The sequence below is a fragment of the Scatophagus argus genome, chromosome 6 (assembly GCF_020382885.2).
Source record: "Scatophagus argus isolate fScaArg1 chromosome 6, fScaArg1.pri, whole genome shotgun sequence".
NCBI classification, from domain to species: Eukaryota; Metazoa; Chordata; class Actinopteri; family Scatophagidae; genus Scatophagus; species Scatophagus argus.
The window spans coordinates 26,530,146-26,553,318 of record NC_058498.1 but is presented as its reverse complement, the minus strand read 5'-3'; the positions used below and the strand labels follow the sequence as shown (position 1 = coordinate 26,553,318).

Here is a 23,173-nt window from a genome sequence, read left to right as displayed (position 1 = left end):
AGAAGAAGAATCAACTTTTATTGGCAGTATATATATATTTTTACATACACACATACTGAATTTTACTACTGCATTTATCCCATCCTTAGTTGAACACACACATGCAACACCCGGCAAATTACATGCAGTGAAACACACACAGGAGCAGTGGGCAGCATCAAGCGCCCGGGGAGCATATTGGGGGGTTAAGTGCCTTGCTCAAGGGCACATCAGCCGGCTAATGAAGGGGGGGAAGCATTTTATCGTATTAATCACTCCACCACACCCAAATTTTTCTTGCCCGTCCAGTGGGGGAATCGAACCGGTGACCCTCCGATTACAAGCCGCTTCTCCAACCTCTAGGCCACGGCTGCCCCCAGATACATACAATACATAATCTTCAGATTTCCAATTACAACAACCTGTCATGTGTGTCCTTTGCAATTTATGATGTTTATTGTTCTCTCTCTCTCTCTTTCATCCTCTCTGTCCTGTCTACCTCTTCTCCCCCACCCCTTCACACGGCCAACTATCAGCAGGATGGTTCTCCCTTGCAAGCTGGGTCCTGCTCAAGGTTTCTTCCTGTCAAAAGGGATTTTCCTTGCCACTGTCTGCTTGCTAAGGGGTTCAGGCTCTGGGTCTCTGGGTGCTATATATATTGAATTGAAATTGAAATAAATGCCACCCAGAGTTTTGGTAGCAGACACATCTCTACATCAACTGTTCAAAGGAGACTGCGCGAATCAGGCCTTTATGGTCAAACAGCTGCTAAGAAACCACTGCTAAGGAAATGCAACAAGCAGAAGAGATTCGTTTGAGCCAAGAAGCACAAGGAATGGACATTAGACCAGTGGACATCTGTGCTTTGGTCTGATGAGTCCAAATTTGAGATCTTTGGTTCCACCCGCCGTGTCTTTGTGCGATGTAGAAAAGGTGAACGGATGCTCTCTACATGCATGGTTCCCACCATGAAGCATGAAGGAGGAGGCGTGATGGTGTGGGGGTGCTTTGCTGGTGACACTGTTGGGGATTTATTCAAAATTGAAGGCACACTGAACCAGCACGGCTACCACAGCATCCTGCAGCGACATGCCATCCTATCCGGTTTACGTTTAGTGGGACCATCATTTATTTTTCAACAGGACAATGACCCCAAACACACCTCCAGGCTGTGTAAGGGCTATTTGACCAAGAAGGAGAGTGATGGAGTGCTGTGCCAGATGACCTGGACTCCACAGTCACCTGACCTAAACCCAATCGAGATGGTTTGGGATGAGATGGACCGCAGAGTGAAGGCAAAAGGGCCAACAAGTGCTCAGCATCTCTGGGAACTCCTTCAAGACTGTTGAAAAACCATTTCAGGTGACTACCTCATGAAGCTCATCGCAAGAATGCCAAGAGTGTGCAAAGCAGTAATGAAAGCAAAGGGTGGTGATTTTGAAGAATCTAAAACATAAAATATGTTTTGAGTAATTTCACACTTTTTTGTTTACTACATAATTCTATATGTATTCATTCATAGCTTTCAGAATTCCAGAATCAGAATTCCTTTATTTATCCCCGAAGGAAAATTCTTTCTTCAGACAGAGCCCCACCCCCACCTCAGATACGCAGACCACATCTCTGTTATGCTAATTCCAGCATACAGACCAAACTGGCCCATCAAGGACCAGCTGCCCCCGACCCTGGACCCTCTGCAGTTTGGTATCATTGCAACTGCTTGATGGATGACGCCATTATCAATGTGCTCCACCTTGTCCTCACTCACCTGGACAAATAGGACACTTTTGTTTGAATGCTGTGAAGTCATAGACTTTAGTTCAACATTCAACACCATCATCCCTCAGACCTGGTTAAAAAGCTGAGCCTGCTCGACCTGAACACCTTCCTCTGCAACTGGATCCTGGACTTTCTAACTGAGAAGCCTCAGAAAGTCTGAATCGGCAGCAACACCTCCAGCACCACCACTCTGAGCACAGGAGCACCTCAAGGTTGTGTGCTCAGCCCTGTGCTGTTCACACTGCTGACTGTGAGGCAATGTACAGCACGAATCACATCATTAAGTTCGCCGATGAAATGACTGTGGGGTCAACAAGAACGAACAAGTCAGCTTATAGAAAGGAGGTGCAATCACTGCCTCGTATGGTGATTACACCGCAGTGGATTGCAAGGACACTGCAGCGGGTAGTGAGAACAGCTGAAAAGATCATCGGGGTCTCTCCTCCCCATCAAGGACATCTATACAACATGCTGAAAAAACCTCTGAAATGTCAAAATTAAAACAGATTTTAACAAAGTAATGTCAAAAAATTAAAAATATATAATGTAAAATAAGTGATTTCAAACAGTGTTACTTAAAAGTTTGGGAACTCTTTAGAATTTTCTAAATTTCTGCATAAAAATGACTGAAAACGAGCCCCGACTTCCGGGTCACCAACGAGATGGTGGCATAGGGAAAGCGCTCTCGACAAAAGAAATTGAAATTTGCCCCAAAATCGAAGTAATATAATAATTGACTTGTGGTCATTGTATGGAACATAAGGGGCGAGGATGACGTCTAAAATCAAGGGCAAAAAACCTGCTTTGGACTCTGAAAAAAGCAACAAAGGGCAGCAACGCGAGGATGCTGACGATAGCTCACACTCGGCGAACCATGGTGGCGATAGCAAGGGAGGGGGGGGCGACTCGGCGAACCTGACCCTCATCCTCAGAGAGATACGCGACTTTAGACAAGACAACAAAAAACAACTTGAAGATATCAGAGAGGAAATGACAAAGTTTAATTCGAGGCTGGTCGAAGCCGAAGCAAGGATCATGGAGAACGAAGACAGATTGCAAAATACAGAGGAGGTACTAGCAGAAATGCTAACGCTACATGAGCAGCTCCAAATGAAGCTAGCGGACCAGGAGGGGCGCACACGGAGGGAAAATGTGAGGATATACGGGGTACCCGAAGGTGTGGAGGACGGGCCCAGAGCAATGATCCCCTTCGTGGATAAGCTGCTTAAAGAGAACCTCGACATACCCGAGTCGAAGGATCTACAGATAGAGAGAGCCCATCGTGCATTGGCACCGCAACCACCGGCGGGAGCCCAACCCAGGTCGATCCTTGTTAAATTCCTCAGCTTCCGAACGAAAGAAGATGTGCTTAAGCGAGCATGGCAAAAGAAAGGGTTTATGTGGAGAAACTGCAAAATCAACCTCGACCACGATTATGCACCGTTTATTCTGACCAAGCGAAGAGAATATGCAGAGACACGGAGGGTTTTGAAAGACAAAGGCATTAAGTTCCAGACCTTGTACCCGGCCCGGCTGAGAGTCCACTATGAGGACGAGACTAAGACCTACAACTCGGTGGAAGAGGCGACGTCGGATCTGGCAGACCGCGGATTACCGGTAAAAGTTATCCCGCAGCCGGCGTCCCTCCTCGAGAGGATCCAGCGGTGGTCATGGTCACCGGCGAGGACGCGACGCGCGAAGCGAGCCAGTGGAGCATCAGGATACAGAGAGAAGCTGCAGGCGTTTAGACGCGATCACACAGAGGATAAAGACTAACTTGAAGCAAAATAATTGGTACGGTATATTGACTCCGGAGCAGGTAAAAATTGAACATTAACAAATTAACAATTTAGACGAAACAATTGTATTCATTATGAGGGATGTCGAGACACTGAAGAGGTTTGGTTGTGGCTGTTGAAACAGCGGAGGGCCCTCTAACCCAGTTAGGGAAGAAAGGTTATCCCTCAAAACAGAGGCTGGTGAGTGAAAGAGCCTCAAGGCTGGAAGTATGGACAAAATTTAAAATGTTTCTTGTTGAAAAAGTTCAAGGTTTTTGTTTTGGTTTGTTTTACTGTTATTCTGTTAAGAAGGGATCACCTACTATTTATATGGAGAGGAAGAGCAAGTATTATACATCTCTAATGACATAATGCAAAGTGGACTAGTGAAAATAATTTCTTTTAATGTGAATGGGGTTCTGAATCCAATTAAGAGAAGTAAGATTCTGTCAAAATTGAAAAAAGAGAAAGCACAGATAGCCTTCCTTCAGGAAACACATATGAGTCAATCAGAACATGCAAAACTACAAAGGATGGGTTTTAGACAGGTATTCTCTGCGTCATTTAAGGCAGGACACAAGAGAGGGGTGGCTATCCTTATATCGAATGTACTTGCTTATGAACACATATCAGAGACTGTGGATGAGGGGGGAAGATATATTAAGATCACTGGGAGAATAGAGGGATCTTTAATAACTTTACTGAATGTCTATGCCCCTCCAGGAAGTGACTGGTTACTATACAGACGGGTTTTTGACTTAATGGTTAACTCCCAGGGAGTGATAATATGCGGGGGGGATTTTAACATCAGGTTGAACCCAGCACTAGATTCCTCAAGATCAATTACACAAAACCAGCCTCTGACTAGGAAGCTGAAAGCATTGATGAGGGAGTTGGGCATAATAGACGTATGGAGAGAATTTCACCCGACTAGTAGAGATTATACACACTATTCCCACCCGCACTCAGTTTACGCAAGGCTGGATTACTTCTTCGTCTTCAGCTCTGAGAAATTTAGGATCAGGGATTGTAACATAGCAACAATTGACCTCTCAGACCATAGCCCTATCTCTATGTCATTAGCGCTAGGAAGGAAAAAAAGGAAAACTGTATGGAAGCTGAATTCAAATATACTCAATGACTCAAAACTATTGGAGAAATTAAAGGAAGACATTAGAGAATATCTAGACTTGAACGACACAGGAGAAGTATCATCAGCAATTCTTTGGGATGCATTGAAGGCTGTAATGAGGGGGAAAATTATCTCTATTACTTCACATATGAAGAAAATTAAAGGACAGAAATTATCAGACCTACAGGAGAAATTAAAGAAGCTACAACTAGCTGACAGTAATAAAATAAACCCCAATTTGAAACAGGAAATTAAAAAACTCCAAAGCGAAATTGACGAAATATTTACACTAGAAACTCAAAAAAAGTGGGTCTTCTTGAAACAAAAGAATTATGAGGCAGGAAGTAAATCAGCAAAACTGCTAGCATATAGGCTAAGGAAGCAACAAATGGAAAATACAATTTACAAAATAAAGAATCCAAAAACAAAAATAGTTGAAAATACAATAGAGAAAATTCAAGAGAGCTTTGAAATATTTTACAAGGAGCTGTATTCTCAACCCCGGGCCTCAGATGAAATTCAAATAGATACATTTTTGAGTTCATTACGACTACCCAAACTCAGTAGTTTACAAAATGACAGTCTTACCCAACCAATTTCTGTAAAAGAATTAAATTTAGCCATCTCCAAATTGAAAGCCGGTAAGTCTCCAGGCACTGACGGCTTCACTTCAGAGTGGTATAAGGCCTTGAAGCCACAACTAACACCATTACTACTTAACACATTTAACCAGATCCTACAACAAGGAGAACTTCCACCCTCTTGGAGGGAGGCAATTATATCAGTCATTCCAAAAGAGCAAAAAGACAAACAAGAATGTGGTAACTACCGGCCTGTCAGTGTTCTCAACGTAGACTACAAGTTGTTTACATCAATCTTAGCACGCAGGCTAGAAATACTCTTACCTGATCTCATCCATCTAGATCAGACAGGATTCATTCGACACAGACAGACTCTGGACAACATAAGAAGAACTCTACATATACTAGAACAGATAAAGAAAGACAAGACACCAGCAGTAATTGTAGGTCTAGACGCAGAGAAAGCCTTTGACTCGGTTAGATGGCTGTTTCTATATAAGGTTTTGGCAAAATTTGGCTTTCAGGAGAGATTTATAAGAGTTATTCAGACCCTTTATGATAAGCCTACGGCAAGAATTAAAGTTAACGGGGATCTTTCTGACTCTTTTACTTTGGAGAGGGGAACGAGGCAGGGCTGCCCAATATCCCCCCTCCTTTTTGCCTTATTTATAGAACCCTTAGGACAATTAATTAGACAGAGTGACACTATTGGAGGCGTTGAGGTGGCGGGAATTGAGCAGAGGGCAATGCTTTTTGCAGATGATGTTTTGGTTCTTTTGGGGCAACCGGAGAGGTCCTTCTCGGGTTTGATGTCACTGTTGAACGAGTATGGGAATCTATCAGGATATAAGCTCAACATATTAAAGACACAGGTCATGACTTTGAACTTCACGGCACCAAAGAGCATGCAAGACAAATATAACCTGGACTGGGGAGCAGAATCATTAAAATATCTAGGAATAATGGTAACAAAAGACCTTTCAAAATTGTCTCAAGCAAATTATGGACCATTATCGTTGAAAATAAAATCAGACCTGCACCGATGGAATCTTATCCCTTTTCTAAATCTAAACTCGAGGATTAGCGCAATTAAAATGAACACTCTCCCAAAACTTTTATATATCTTTCGGACTTTACCAGTGGAAATAAATGACAATCAGTTTAGGGAGTGGGATAAATGGATATCTAGGTTTATTTGGCAAGGTAAAAAGCCCAGAATTCGATTTAACGTTCTACAATTGAGAAAAGAGAAAGGAGGAATGGCACTTCCTTGTTTAAAGAAATATTTTTATGCTGCACAGCTAACCCCTCTACTATATTGGTGCAATAGTGAGTATAAAGCTAGATGGAAGGAACTAGAATCTGAAATTAGTTTAGATTTACCTCTACAGGCTGTAATCGTAGATAGAGGCTTGATAGCCCAATTGGAAGAGAGAAATAACCCCTGGATTAATCTTACGTTAAAGATTTGGCAAAAAGTGGTTAAAACAAGCGAAATTCACAACATGCTCAGGCTCTTTAGATGGTGTGCTTATGATACAGAATTTATCCCCAATAGAGGGGATAAAAGATTTAAGTCCTGGATACAGAAAGGCCTTACAACCTACCTTTCATTCACACACAAAAACGCAATACAGAGTTTCCAATACTTGCGAGACAAACATGGCCTAGAACAGGGGGATTTCTTCAGGTACCTTCAGCTGCGACATTATTTCAACCAGAAGTGCAGGCCTACTGACTTCTCAAAAACAGAGTCGGAATTCTTCAGGATTTTAAGGTCGGCCCTCGATTCGGTTCCCTCCAAATCAATCTCAAAATTGTATAATGCTCTGTTTCTGATTAAAAATGAAAATACCTTGTACATTAAGGAAAAATGGGAAAAGGAAGCAGGAATAGAAATTTCGGAGGAGGCGTGGGGGGAAATATGCAGCTTTCAGTGGTCCTCAACTAACTCTATGGAGTGGAGGGAACACTGCTGGAAAAATATAGTAAGATTTTTTAAGACCCCCCACCAGGAAAGATACAATAATGAAGGTTCAATCTGTTGGAGACAGTGTGGGTCAAGGGAGGCAAACCACTCACACATATTCTGGGAATGTCCTAAGCTGAGTTCATATTGGAAGGGTATCTATAAAATATTGTGCACAGTATTCAAAATTTATCTACCCATGGACATAGAGTCACTTTATTTGGGCCATATAGTGTGTTTGAAACAGAGGAGGGATATAAAGCTACTCCAGGCCCTTTTGGCGGCGAGTAAAAAATCAATCACCAGAAGGTGGCGAACTACAACTCCGCCTACCATACACGATTGGTATGGGGTAACCTTAGAAATATTTAAGATGGAAAAATTGACTTACTCTCTGAGGGCTCAAAAAGATAAATTCTACCAAATTTGGCAAAAATGGATTGATTTTGTAACCCCAACGAGAACAGATTTTGTATAACTTTGTATAACACCCGGTTTTAACAACTTTCCCTCTATAGTTGAGAAGAATGTAAAAATGTAAACTCCCTTCAGTTCAATTGTATATAGTTACTGTTTTTTGAAATAAGTGGGTGAATACGGATGAGCAGTGTCATCTTAATTATACGGACTGTAAGGCATTTAAGGACTGAGTCTTGACACTGGAAAACTGCGACATCTGGATGTTTTCTTTTTCTTTTTTCTTTCTTTCTTTTTAAATTTTCTTTTTATTACATATGTATAGGACTAAAACAAGGAAAATGGGCAGAGTGTGCTATGTAAAATGTCGAAAAGCTGTAAGTTTAATTGTGGTCTTTTTCCAAATAAAAAGATAATTACAAAAAAAAAAATGACTGAAAACATCAGGGGATTTTCACACAAGTCCTGAAAGTAGACAAAGAAAACCCAATCAAGCAAATGAGAAGAAAACCAGGAAGTCACAGTCTGATCTTCACAACACGTTTGTGGAAACGGAAATTGATAAAGCTTATAGTTAGGGCTGGTCTAGCCTGGCCCCTAGTTATACTGCTTTAGGCTTAGACTAGCGGGGGTCCTCCCATGACGCACTGAGCTCTTTCTTCCTCTCCCTCTCCTTCTGCACACATTTATGTCCCATTAATGCATATCACTAACTCAACTTCTTCCCTGGAGTCCTTGTGCTCAGGGACAGAAAGTACAACCTCTGCTGGGCCTTTTTCCTGATGAGGTCTACATGGGACTTCCACTTGAGATCCCGGGCGATTGTGGTTCAAGGAGGAGGAGTTCAAGTGGTTAAAGGAGTCCACGGTAGACACTGTGTTGTTGAGAATGGTGGGGGGGTTCTTTCTAAAGTCTACTGTCATCTCCACAGTCTTGAGCGGGTTTAGCTCCAGGTTGTTCTGACCACACCAGAGGACCAGCTGGTCTACTTTGCATAGGCAGCCTCTTCACCGTCCCTGATGAGGCCAACTACTGTTGTGTCATTTGCAAACTTAAGTATTTTAACGGATGGGTACCCTGAGGAGCAGTCGTTTGTGTAGAGGATGAAGAGCAGTGGGGGGCGCCGATACTGATAGACCTGGTGCTGGAGGTGATGCTCCCCAGCCTCACCTGCTGCCTCCTGTCAGTGAGGAAGTTGTAGATCCACTGAGAGGTGGAGGCCGGCACTGTGAGCTGTGAGAGCTTCTGGTGGAGAATTTCTGGAATGATGGTGTTGAACGCAGAGCTGAAGTCCACAAACAGGATCCTGGCGTATGTCCCTGGGGTGTCAAGGTGATGGAGGATGAAGTGCAGTCCCATGTTGACTGCGTCATCCACCGACCGGTTTTCCCGGTAGGCAAACTGCAGGGGGTCAAGCCGGGGGCCTGTGATGAACTTCAGGCGGTTCAGCACCAACCCCGTGATGGTGGGTTTTTTGGGAACTGGGATGATGGAACGTTTAAAGCAGGAGGGTACCTCACACAGCTCCAGAGATCTGTTGAAGATCTGGGTGAAGATGGGTGCCAGCTGGTCAGCGCAGATTCTCAGGCAGGAGGGGGACACTCCATCGGGTCCTGGAGCGTTCCTGGTCTTCTGCTTCTGGAAGAGCCGATGCACCACCTCCACATTGACCTTCAGTGCTGGTGGGACGTCTGAGTTGAGGGGGCAGGGGGAGGTGTCAGGCATGGCACAGACTGTTGTGGATGGGGTGGGTGAAGGGTGTGAAAACCGGCACTAGAAGCTGTTCAGCTCCTCTGCTAGTACCTTGTTACACACAGGGTAGGGGGATGGGCTCCTGTAGTTGGTGATGTCTCTCAGGCCCTTCCACACTCAGGTAGGGTCGTTGGCTGCTCAGCTTCTCAGAGTAGCACCCCTTTGCAGCTCTGATCTCCCTCGTCACTGTGTTCCTGGCCTACAGGGCCCTGTTCCTCACTTCTCTCTCTTAACCCAGCCAGTCAAGGCAGATAGATGGCCGCCCACCTTGAGCCAGAGCCTGCTCCAAGGTTTCTGCCTTCTAAAAGGCAGTTTTTCCTTGCCACTGTCGCCAAGTGTTTGCTCAAGGGGAATGTTGGGCTCTCTTTTGGACAACAAGATGGCGGGACGGGTGCACACAGCGGCTCTCGGCTTTTTGTGTTTTTATTCATGTTTTTGTTTGTGTTTCCATTACTGTTTTTACCACTCAAAGCCTTAATTCAGTACGGAAGGGCTGAATTGTGGGAATTTGGGAAAAATTACGGACTGTTTGCACCCCCAAAGCTGGATTTTATCCCACCAGAGCTGCAGCGAACCACAGAGGCTCTTGCCATCCCCCCTCTGTGGCCTCGGAGATGGAGGAGACAAGGTAAACAAAAGCGGCGTAAGCGGAGCGGGCTGCGTGCTAGGCTACATGCTAACCCACACAGATCGGCTCTGCCCAGTCTCCTCCTCGCCAACGCCAGGTCACTCGTCAACAAACTGGACGAGATTCGAATGAGGATCGTCTCACGTAAGACGGACAGCTGTGTGGCGATCTTCACCTTCACCTATCTTAAAGAGTTGATAGTACCCTATTATCCCACCAGAACTTTGCGTTCCCAAAATGCAGGGCTACTTGTGGTTCCTAGAGTCCTCAAAAGTAGATTGGGAACCAGAGCCTTTAGTTATCAAGCTCCTCTACTATGGAACCATCTTCCGGTTTCGGTCCGGGAGGCGGACACCCTCTCTATATTTAAGAGTAGACTAAAAACTTTCCTGTTTGATAAAGCTTATAGTTAGGGCTGGCCTAGGCCGGCCCCTAGTTATGCTGCTATAGGCTTAGACTGCCGGGGGCCCTCCCATGACGCACTGAGCTCTTTCTTCCTCTCCCTCTCCTTCTGCACACATTCATGTCCTAATAATGCATATTACTAACTCAACTTCTTCCCTGGAGTCCCTGTGCTTTCTTGTCCCGCAGATTCCTATCGATCATGATTGGACCTCCGGCTGCGGTCCTGCTGTGGTCCTGCTCAAAACCTACTGCAATTACTACTGTTTAGTCATAATCTGATTTAAATCTGTTAAGACTCAGTACAGCTACTACCATTATTGTTACTACCATTGTTATCAAAATCACCATAATACTTTCTGTATACTTCATTGTCATTATCATTATCTACATTTTGATACTTCTGGTATTATTACTGCTGCTATGCATCTCTGCTTGTGTGCTCCTTCTCTCACACCCCACCCCCTCTGCCTCTCTCCCTTGCTCTCTCTGTCGCTCTCCTGCTCTCTCTCTCTCTCTCTCTCCCTCTCTCTCAACCCAACCGGTCAAGGCAGATGGCCGCCCATCTTGAGCCGGGGTCTGCTCCGAGGTTTCTGCCTTCCAAAAGGCAGTTTTTCCTCGCCACTGTCGCCAAGTGCTTGCTCAAGGGTGAATGTTGGGCTCTCTCTATTTTACAATTTAATTAAAGAGTTTGGTCTAGACCTGCTCTAATTGGAAAGTGTCATGAGATAACTTTTGTTGTGAATTGGCGCTATATAAATAAACTGAATTGAAATTGAATTGAATTGAAACCGAGACCTGGCTGGATAAAAACATCCCCGATGCAGAACCATCCAGGTTTGGACTGAGGAGGCTTCCTCAGCCCTACAGGACTGCTTTGAGCACACAGACTGGGGAGTGTTCAAAGCAGACGCTGACCTGGAGGAATACACATCAGCTGTGTTGTCCTATTTTCACTTCTGTACTGATGCTGTCCTACCCACAAAGACAATCACAGTTTTTCGTTATCAAAAACCATGGGTGGACGGCACAGTGTGGCCCCTGCTAAAAGCCCGGGATGCAGCCTATAGGTCAGGAGATAGGCTGGCTTACAGCAGGGCCCGGAAAGAACTGGAAAAGGGCATCCAGCTGGCAAAACACAGGCACAAGCAGCACATTGAGGAGCACTTCAACAACAACGATCCACGTAACATGTGGAAAGGCATCAGGACCATCACAGACTATAAGCAGAATGACCAGCAGGTCAGCCATGACCCAACCCTACTTGACACCTTAAACAGCTTCTTCGCACGCTTCGACTCTCCGAGCAGCAGAAGAACTGCACACCTTCCTCAGCCAGAGGAGGTGACCTCCGCTTTGAGGAGGATCAATGTCAACAAGGCTGCAGGTCCAGATAAGGTGTCAGGGCACACACTGAAGTCATGCACTGACCCGGTTGAGCGGGTGGACAGCATTAAGTTCCTGGGCATCCACATTTCCTCTGACCTCTCCTGGTCAGTGAACACCTCACACCTGGTGAAAAAGGCCCAAGAATGGCTCTTCTGTCTCAGGAAGTAGAAACGGACTGGACTGTCTACTCAGCTGCTTGTGAACTTTTACAGAGCCACAATCGAAAGCATCCTGTGTCTCAGCGTGACTGTGTGGTATGGCAGTTGCACAGCACAGGACAGGAAGGACTTAGCCCGAGTGGTGAGGACAGCACAGGGGATTGTGGGCTGCAGTCTATCAGATCTGGACTCAGTTTACACTGCCAGAGTCCAGAAGAAGGCAAGACGCATTGCCACAGACCCCATGTGTATGATGGCATGGACAAAGGAGCTTTCTGAGAACCTCTGAAAAAGAACTGTTGCTGCTCAGCAGTTGCTTTGAGTCCAGCCACAATTTTTTTCTTCTACTGAGGTCTGGGCTTTGACTTGGCCACTCCAGATCATTCACCTTCTTGTCTTTGAATCGTTTCTGTGTAGCTTTTGTTTTATGCTTTGGGTCATGGAATTTCCCTTCGGGGATAAATAAAGGAATTCTGATTCTGATTGTCTTGCTGGAAAATAAATCTTCTCCCAAGTTGGAGTTCTCTGGCAGACTGAATTAGATTGTCTTCCATGATCTCCCTCTATTTTGCTGCAGATCAAAGAATCTTCTTCCAGTTGACCTTAGAGTTTTGCACATGCCCCTGGGTGAACTCTCATCAAGATTTAATATGAGCTTTCTTCAATGGTCAAGAACCCAGGCAACAGTTCTGTATACAGAGCCTTTCCTGTCTCAGCTGCTGAAGCTTTAAACTCCTTCCATCCTTCCACTTCTTCCAGCTCCTTCCATATTCTTTTCATTCCTTAATGACAGATTTAACTGGGGATATGTATAAGTCCAGGGGATGTTCAGTGAAATTGTTTTTTGATTTGATTTTTTGAATTGTTTCTCAAAATTACTTGGAATGTTCTTTTGTCTTTATGGTGTAACTAGCCAAAAATACTGATTAATCAATGACTGGACCTTCCAGACACAGGTATCTTTACACTATAATCAAGAATTTCCCTCCAGGGATAAATAAAGGAATTCTGATTGAGACATCATTGCACTCAGAGACTACTAGCACCAACTGGCTGGACCTCTGCTGAAAAAGGTCAGTCACTTTAAAGGAGATGAATATGTGTGCAATCACTTATTTTACATTACACATTTTTAATTAATTGACATTACTTTGTAAGTATTTTCACTTTGAGACTGAAGTGTTGTTATGCAAATTTCTGTAAAAGAAATTATACATATCAACACGGCATTGACTATGATTCCATTTATAAAAGCAATAAAAGGGAAAAATATCCAAGGGGTGAATACTTTTTATAGACACTGTCTGAACATTAAAATGTATGAAAATTTGTCGTAAAGTTCTGTTATATTTAGTATTTCTGTAATTTTTACTGTACACACAACATTTTCTTTCTAGTCTGCACAGTGATGTGTGGTTTTTCTTCAGAATTTTCTAACTACACAAAGGACATCTGATGAAACATCAATGGACAATTTCATCAACACGCCTCCTCCCTAATGATCATCCTCTGCTGAGGTTCCTGTGGCATGAGCCGAAGGTGAATGAACCTTCAAGACCGTCTGAGTGGCAGAAAAATGTCCAACTTCAGAACAACTTCATCATCAGGGTCTCTCTCCTCCCCATCAAGGACATCTACACCACATGCTGCTTCTGCAAAGCCTCCCGTGCACATCCATCACACAAACTGTTCATTCTTCTGCTGTCTGGGAAAAGAAACCAAAGCATTTGGGCTCTTACAACCAGACTGTAAAACAGCTTCTTCCCCTGAGCCATAAGACTCATCAATTCTCAGAGGCTGGACTGAGTTCACTACACAACAAATATGCACATCGTCAACTTATACTTCGTAATATTTACAGTGACTGTTCTACCTGTTCTTAAAACCGCTGACATTGTGTACAATACTGTTCCTGCCTGCACTTTACGACTGTCTCAGACATTCCATAACAGGACCATGTTCTGTTAGGTGCTGCTCCTTGTTGTTGTATCTATAGTCTTTGTGCAGTATGTACAGTGTTGTATAGTCTCTGTGCTGTGTGTATAGTCTTCAGAGTTCTTGTGCACTACGTACAGTTCTGTGCATTATGTATAATCTTGCGTTGGTATTATAGTATTATAGGTGTTTTTAAATTCTAGTGTAGCATCTGGTCCCTGGAGGAACCCTGCCTTGTTTCAATGTTCACTGTTACTGTAAACAGCTGAAATTACAATAAAAAACCTCTTGACTTGACTTGAATATCCCATTCCTTGAGAAACTCTTGGCTTGGCTTGTATGTTTTGTGTCATTATCCACCTGCAATATGAAGCAGGATCCTGTCAGTTTTGCAGCATTTCACAGAATCTGGGCAAGCTTTTTTAGGTGTTTTCTAGTCAGTCTGGCCTTTCTATTCTTGAGTGTTATGAGAGGCTTGAACCTTGTTGTGAAGTCTCTATTTACATTAATGAAGTTGTCTCTTGACTGTAGACTTTGACAATGACATGCCTACCTCCTCAAGAGTGTTTCTGACATGGCTAAATGTTGCAAAAGGGTTTTTCTTCAGCACTGACAGAATTATGAAGTCATCCCTGTTAGATGTCTTTAGAATGGTCTTCAGAGATTCAAAGATTCAAGTTTTAAAGAAGTTTGTTGTCATATACACAGAATGAACACACAGCCATCTGATCAAAGAAATTCTTGTGACAAGGCAGACAAACAACTCCAAGTAGCTTGCCTGTAAGTAGGCTGCATCACACCAATACTCGTTGCTGCAGACAGGTTGAGCAATGAAACTGACGAAAAATCCACTTTTTAAGTAAAAGAAATTAACTATGAATTCAGACATAAAAAGCAGACATAATAAAAAACTAGCATACATGGTGAAACAAAATATAAACCAATATACTGAATCTCTGCACTTAAAGCAAGGCATTTTGTACACAAACATTACAAAATATGTAACAGAAGGCATGTGTTGTATTAGGTCCATTAGGAATGTAAAGATAAACCATATACAGCATTTTGACTTTCTACAATTAAGTCAAATTGGCTTGGCATAAAACACATCTCAAAATATATGATTCCTTGTGCTTTTTTGTCGACACATTCACATGTTGAATTTGTCTGTGAAATGGCAGACGAGTTACTTAGACAGGCTTCTTACTGACTGAGTTGATGTTACTTACGTCCAGTGTAGTGAGTCCAGGCAGTAGTCTGATTTCATCAGACAGTTGTTTAAGCTGATTGGATGAGAGTAGCAGTTTAGTGAGATCAGTCTGTTCCCACCAGCGATCTGGCTGTCCGAAGGACACATCCTGCTGGGCCTCATCTGGTGTGTCAGTGTTTAGACGATACACGTTCTGAGGGACTGAGACACAAGTTAAAATGGTTATTACACACACACACATATATCTTAACACAACTGTTTAACTGCTTCATGTTCTGTGTGTACAACTCCAGAAAAGTGCGGTGGGGGAGTAACAACAACAGCAGTGTCATCCCACACATCCTGTTCAGCAAGCTGTCTGACCTCGGACTTCCCCCACTCAACTGCAGCTGGATAAAGGACTTCCTCACTAACTGGGCCCAAACAGTCAAACTTGGTCCCCACCCCTCCTCCACCCAAACACTCAGCACGGGTTCCCCACAGGGTTGTGTGCTGAGCTCCCTCCTCTATAATCTCTACACCTCCGACTGCAACCGGCCCACAGCAGCAACACCATTGTGAAGTTTGCTGATGACACAACAGTGATGGGACTGATGTCAGGAGGAGATGAGATGACCTACAGAGATGAGGTCCTGTAGTTGTCTGCGTGGTGCGCAATGAACAACCTGGCTCTGAACACCACAAAGACAAAGGAGATCATCCTGGACTTCAGGAAACACAGGGTAGACCTGTCTCCTCTCTCCATCAAACCGTCATCTTCCTGGGCACCACCATCTTTGCTGACCAGTAGACAAGTTGAAGTTCTCTGGCAGATTGAATTAGACTGTCCTCCATGATCTCCCTCTATTTTGCTGCAGATCAAAGAATCTTCTTCCAGTTGACCTTAGAGTCTCACACATGCCCCTGGGTGAACTCTAGTCAAGATTTAATATGAGTTTTCTTCACTGGTCAAGAACCCAGGCAACAGTTCTGTATACAGAGCCTTTCCTGTCTCAGCTGCTGAAGCTTTTAACTTCTTCCATCCTTCCACTTCTTCCAACTCCTTCCATATTCTTTTCATTTCTTAATGATGGATTTAACTGAAGTCCAGGGGATGTTTACTGACATAGAAATTGTTTTGGTATCCATTCCCTAACTTAGATTTTTCAATAACATTTTCTCAAATTTACTTAGAATGTTCTTTTGTCTTCATGGTGTAATCAAAGTCAGGAATACTGATTAATCAGTGACTGGACCTTCCAGACACAGGTGTCTTTGTACTATAATCACTTGAGAAATAATCACTGCACTCCGACCATTTCACTATTTGTGAGACTACTAGCACCAACTGGCTGGACCTCTGCTGAATTAGGTCAGTCACTTTAAAGGAGATGAATACTTGTGCAATCACTTATTTTACATTATACATTTTTAATTAATTCACATTATTTTGTAAGTTTATTGATTTGAAATGTTTTTTGCCAAAATTTCTGTGGAAAAAGCCAAATTATTTTGACTATGATTCCATTTATAAAAGCAATAAAAGGGGAAAATATCCAAGGGGGCGAATACTTTTTATACTGTCTCTGACTAAAATGTATGAAAGTTTGTTGTAAAGATCTCAGTTATATTCAGTAATTTTTACTGTATGTACAACATTTAAATGTCAAATAAAAAAAATATTTGTCAAAACACCCTGCACAGTGATGTGTTTTTTCTTCTGAATTTTTTAACCACATAAAGGACACCTGATGAAACATCAAAGGATAATTTCATCAGTACGCCTCCTCCCTGATGATCATCTCCCCTGAAGTTCTCGTGACATGACCTTCAAGAACATCTGAGTGGCAGAAAAATGTCCAAGGACAACTTCTGACACAATGTGCAGCTCCTGCTATGCTACATATATGCCCTGCAGTGTCATTCTGCAATGCTTGCAATCATACCAGTGTCAAAAGCCACTTGCCTCACAAAGCCAGGTCTGAAAGCCTAGATCTGTGGCTGGTGCAAGACAAATCCAATCCTTTGAAATCAACTCTCACTCTCAGCTGGTACTAGTAAACAGACAGCTATAAAACATAGGCCAGAGACCTAGGAGGCTCCATTCTTGAGGAATATGTACATGTAAGTCTATATAGTCTTACCTGCTCTATGTGATCCCTGTGGCTACTTGTTACCTTTATCCACCTAATTGAAGCTCATTATCCAGCATCTGTGGGACAAGAAGCATGGTGGGAATGATCCAATCTTACCCTCCAAACTCCAAACAAACCCGACCCTGCTGGGAGGCTGAGCTTGACTCCTTACCACTCCTTACATTTACTCATCTATGTTCCTTCAGTACAGCAACCTAGAGGGAGGCACTCATGAAGCACTCATCTTTGCAGACACATCAGAGGCATGTGAAGCTGTAGCCTATATAAGAAACGAGGACACCAAAGGAATGACTGGGGGGAAGACCTAAGAAGTCCTTACAGATCCAAACCACTGGTCGAAAGGACCCCCCCGTCTTTCTCCAGAACCATTCCACCTTGTCAGCAAGACCCAGCACAGACAGTCACCTCACTTATATCTAACAGCATGGATGACAAGATACACAAAACTTGGCAGGAGCTCATGGATGCCACAGAACTCCAAAATGAGACCCCCTCTGATTTTACCTCCTCCAATGGACAGGTCCACAGCTCTCATGAGATGACTCAGAAGCTTAGAAGCTGTGGATGATTCCTTTGCACCCTGTTGTCCTAGATGTATCGCACCCAGTCACCTGCTTGCTCATCCTGAAGTAGGACAACAACCTTGACAATTCTGAACCATTCGAATGGGTGATCCAATGCTAATGCTCAGCTAATGACTCGGCCTGTGTGTGGAAAGGGCTTAGGCAAATCACCAACTACAAGCCCAAAGCCCCCAACTCTACTGACGACCTGCGACTAGCCAACAGTCTGAATGAGTTCTACTGTCGCTTTGATGGACTATCTGCTGGCCCTGACACCCCCACTCACCCCAATCAACACGGCCATTCACACCCCCCACACCCCTGAAGTCATTCCACCAGTATCCACCTCGGATCCCTCCTCCTCCACCACAGCCCTCTTTATCCAGGAGGAGGATGTTAACAAGCTGTTTAGGAAACTGAACCCTCACAAGGCTCCTGGACCAGACGGTGTGTCCCCCTCCACCCTGAGACACTGTGCGGACGAGCTCACTCCAGTGTTCACAGACATTTTCAACACCTCTCTGGAGTTATGCCATGTGCCAGTCTGCTTCAGAGCCTCCACCATAGTTCCAGTCCCCAAGAAGGCGAGGATCACTGGACTTAATGATTACAGACCTGTGGCATTGACATCTGTAGTCATGAAGTCATTTGACCGCCTGGTTCTGTCCCACCTTAAGTCCATCACAACCCCCCTCCTGGACCCCCTGCAGTTTGCCTACAGAGCCTGCCTTCTCTGCCTTCAATACGATCCGCCCAGCTCTCCTCCAGGACAAGCTGTCCCTGCTGAACATGCCTGACCCCATCTGCCGGTAGAACACTGACTTCCTGAAAGACAGGAAACAGCATGTGAGGCAGGGGAAGAATGTCTCGGACACCCACACCATCAGCACTGGTACCCCCAAGGCTGTGTACTTTCCCCTCTGCTCTTCTCCCTCTACACCAACTGCTGCACCTCTGGTCACCAGTCTGTCAAGCTGATTAAGTTTGCAGACGACACCACCCTCATCGGTCTCATCTCGGACAGGGATGAGTCTGCCCACAGGAGGGAGGTGGACCGTCTGGTGTCCTGATGCGGCAACAACAAACTGGAGCTGAACGCCCAGAAGACAGTGGAGATGATCATTGACTTTTGGAAAGTGCCAGCTCCATCGCTCCCCCTCACCCTGACAGACACCCCCATCTCCATGGTGGCTTCCTGGGTACCACCATCACCCGGGACCTCAAGTGGGAGCTGAGGATGTTCTTCCTGTGGCAGCTGAGGAAACTCAACATGCCAGTCAAGATGATGGTTCAGTTCTACACAGCCATCATTGAGTCCATCCTCAACTCCTCCATCACCGTGTGGTACACTGAGGCCACTGCGAGGGACAAGCACAGACTGCAGCGTGCTGTGCGCTCCGCTGAGAAGGTGATCGGCTGCAGCCTTCCATCTCTCCGAGACCTGTACATCTCCAGGACTCTGAGGCATGCAGGTCGGATCACAGCTGACCCTTCTCACCCTGGACAAAGACTCTTTGAAAAACTCCCTTCAGACAGGAGGTGGTCTGATGAACACCAACTAACATGCTGGCCTGCACTTTATTTACTTCAGTACAGGCACTGATTTCTGCTCATGTCATTATCCACCTGCTGTTCATTTGCACTGTTTACCTCACCTACTTGCACTATACTTCCACCCTGCACTACCTCACTTTTGGACTACCTCCAGAACCATATTTATTTTACTTATTTTATTTTGTTTTACCTTATTCTATTTTATTTTATTCTACTATTATATGTTACTCGTTACGTTCTATGTATGCACCAATCACCAAGACAAATTCCTAGCAATGTGAAACCTCTTCACTTACTATGGCAATAAAGACGATTCTGATTCTGATTCTACAGACATCAGCATCCTTTTGCCGAATGTCAATGCTGAAGAGCTCAGTCTTCCATCCCAAAAATAGCAGCTCTTCCTACTGCCTGTCTACAATTACATAAACCAGCCTTCGATTCCACCGGCATGGACCATGATGGGCCCATGCTGGTGAAGGTGGGCAGACTTTGTGGGAAATGCTGGGCAATTATCTTGAAATGTCTAACAACTTGGGCAGTACACTTAGATCTTCTCAGCAATATGGATGTGGATACCTACCTTTATGGGTGTCTAGCACTTTGATGGTTATATTCTGTGGTACAAGAAATGATGCTCACCTTCTTGTTCTTCTTTGCCATTTTGTGTAGAAAAGAAAGATTTTCTTACCTGTCATTTTTAACATCCCTACTTCCTGTGTGACCAAGTTTCTCCTTTAATATTTCAAGTATTGAGTCAATGACAGAAACTAAGGGCCGTTGTTTCATTGTTATGTTGTTAAGTTTAATCACATGTATCTATAAGATACTGCAAATGTTACATGATTCTTATTGTTATGTGAAATAAGAAAATATTAAGTCAGACAGTAAGCAGACTACGTAGGACAAATATTTAATGGGCTACAGTTTATAGTTAAGGCCCACACCACAGCCCCAACTCGGTTCCTTTGTTTATTGTAGGACTGCCATGTCCTTTGTTTTTCTAAATTTAATGTTTCTTGTTGAGCCTATCACCACCAGCCAATAAACCAATATTTTACCAGTTGAAGGACCCGTGTCAAGCCCACATAACAACGGTTTGCCTGTCTTGTTATCGGATGGTAAAATCAAAAGCCAGTTTATTGCGCTTCGATGACAATTGGGATCCTCCCTGTCTGCTTCTTCTAACCCTCCTGCACATACTTCAGACATCCACAACCATCTCAGTGTAGGGATCACATGGTAGCTTAACTCAGGTTTGTTCCATCTCTTTGTTGGACACGTATTAGAACATGTTGTCATGTTGTTCCCCCTTTTGTTACTCACTCTTTGTTCAAACCCATATTGAACCCTGGTGAGACACGTCACTCACATGATCTCATCTGCCATCTGTGCTCTCTCCCTCACACACACAAAATTGCTTTTATTAATAAATTCTCTTATACCTTCACTGGTCATTGTTTGTGATTGTTTGCATATTGGCATATTGGTGTGACAGTTGCTGGATTCTGACAGCTAGTGCTCAGATTTAAGCTTTCACTGTTCCCTTGATTAGTGTTAACATCTCTTGGATATTGACACTTCTCAGTGAACACCAGATTGAGATTTTTTCCACTTTGGTCATTGGTCCCTGGTACTTGACATTGTCAATAATTTTATCACTATTAATGATTATCTCTGATAATCATCATTCGTGTGCTAATAACCAAATCTGCTCCTACCTGTGCACAACAGGGTGCAGTCTGCAACCATTCAGCAAGATTTTGAACCTGTGTCCCTCAACCTATTTGTGCTGCAGGCAGTGTATGGGACATAACTGCTGTTTATAGGCTGATAGAAGATCAAATACTGGGTCAGTTTCAGGAAATCAACATCAGTTTATACAAGGGATAGTATTCAGAGTATTTTTAATACATAACACTTAGTATAAATAACATCAGCAGTGCTCAAGTGCTGAATAGTTATAACATATCTCACAAGCTAACATTATTTTCATCCCAAGATCCACAAAAAGGGAACAATGAGGTTTTCTACAGGCAGAAACATGGCTGTGCCATGGGCTCCCCTGTGTCCCCCATAGTGGCAAACCTCTATATGAAAGAAGTGGAGAACAGAGCTTTGCACTCATTCAAGGGACCCACCCACTGGTTCAGGTACGTGGATGACACCTGGGTTAAGATTAAAACCCAGGAAGTCAAGGCTTTCACAGACCATATCAACACAATGGACAATGACATCAGATTCACCTGTGAGGACATCAGAGACCACATGTTGGCCTTCCTGGACTGCTCAGTCCACACTGAGGAGGACAGATGCCTCAACATTGAAGTTTATGGGAAACCAAACCACACAGACCAATACCTCCTCTTCAATTTGCATCACCCTTTAGAGCATATGTGTCAAACTCAAGGCCCGTGGGCCAAATGTGGCCTGCCACGTCATTTTATGTGGCCCGCGAGAGTTTAAAAAGTCTGAGTGTCTAAAAATAAATAGGTCAAAAGCGTGCTTTGACAAAAAAAACTACATTTCCCACAATGCCTGTCGACTATGATACCCGCGAAGTGAGGGCTCACCGCCACTACACAGCAGTGTTTCCACATCGTCAACGAGTAGAATTGAGAAATAAATAACGATTTCAAAATGTCCAAGAAAAGAAAAGTTGATACAGATGGAAGAAAGATGGGAAGGCGAATACTTGTTTGTGCTTCAAGGAGAAAGACCGGTATGTCTTTTGTGTTACGAGGCGTTGGCGGTTGTCAAAGAGTACAATCTGCGGTGGCATTTTGACACCAAACACGGAGCTAAGTACGCCAAAGCTAGCCTTCAAGAAAAGCAAACAAATTGCCCAAGAATTAAAAGGCAAACTGCGGTCGCAGCAGAGTTTGTTCTCGAAATCCACCGCCAAAAATAATGCAGCAGTGAAAGCTAGCTTTATTGTGGCTGAAGAAATCACCCACGTTTCCAAGTCTTTTTCAGATGGAGCGTTTTTGAAGCAGTGCATGCTGAAGGTCTGTGAGCAGGTGTGTCCCAACCAGTTACAGACTTTTAAAGATGTCAGTTTATCAAGAAATACCATCGCGGAGCGAGTTAAGGAACTAGCAGAAAATCTTGCAATACAGCTGACCGATGAAACACGCAGCTACACAGCTTTTTCATTAGCTGTTGATGAAAGCACAGATAACACGGATACAGCACAGTTATCAATTTTTATTAGAGACGTGAAGTCGGATCTTTCTATCACTGAGGAGCTGTTGGATGTGGCTGCAATGCATGGGACCACGACGGGACAGGACATTTTTGATGCGGTGGAGAAGTCTCTAACTAAAAATGCATTGCCCTGGGAAAACTTGGTGGGATCAACTACAGACAGTGCGCCGGCAATGTGTGGAGGAAAAGTGGGCTTGGTTGGGTTAATGAAGGGGAAAATGCAAAAAATGAACTGTCACACGCCTCTGATAACGTATCACTGCATTATCCATCAAGAAGCTTTGTGTGGGAAGGTGCTGGGGATGGGTGACAGGGGATGAAGATGAGCTCGGAGCACGGGGATGTGCCGTATCATACAGAAGTGCGGTGGCTGAGTAGAAGCAAAGTGCTTAAGCGATTTTTTGAGCTCAGGAAAGACATTGCTCTTTTTATGCAAAGTAAAGGAAAACCCTTTTCTGAACTGTCAGATCCAAAGTGGCTGTGTGACTTTGCTGTGTTGTGTGACATAACCGAGCATCTCGCCCAACTGAATCAGAAGCTGCAGGGACGCAAACAAGTGATCGCGCAGATGTCTGACACGATCACCGCCTTCCAGCGTAAACTGG

General features: G+C 44.0%; 1 protein-coding gene across 2 annotated transcripts in view; it reads right to left on the bottom strand.

Annotated features, from left to right (window-relative positions):
* Positions 1–23,173, bottom strand: part of lrrc40 (leucine rich repeat containing 40) — a 64,177-nt gene that overhangs the window by 35,821 nt on the left and 5,183 nt on the right. For both annotated transcript variants that reach the window (XM_046390803.1, XM_046390802.1), the window contains exon 2: positions 15,129–15,310. In XM_046390803.1, coding sequence (XP_046246759.1) covers positions 15,129–15,310 — 182 coding nt within the window. The remainder of the gene's footprint in view (positions 1–15,128; positions 15,311–23,173) is intronic.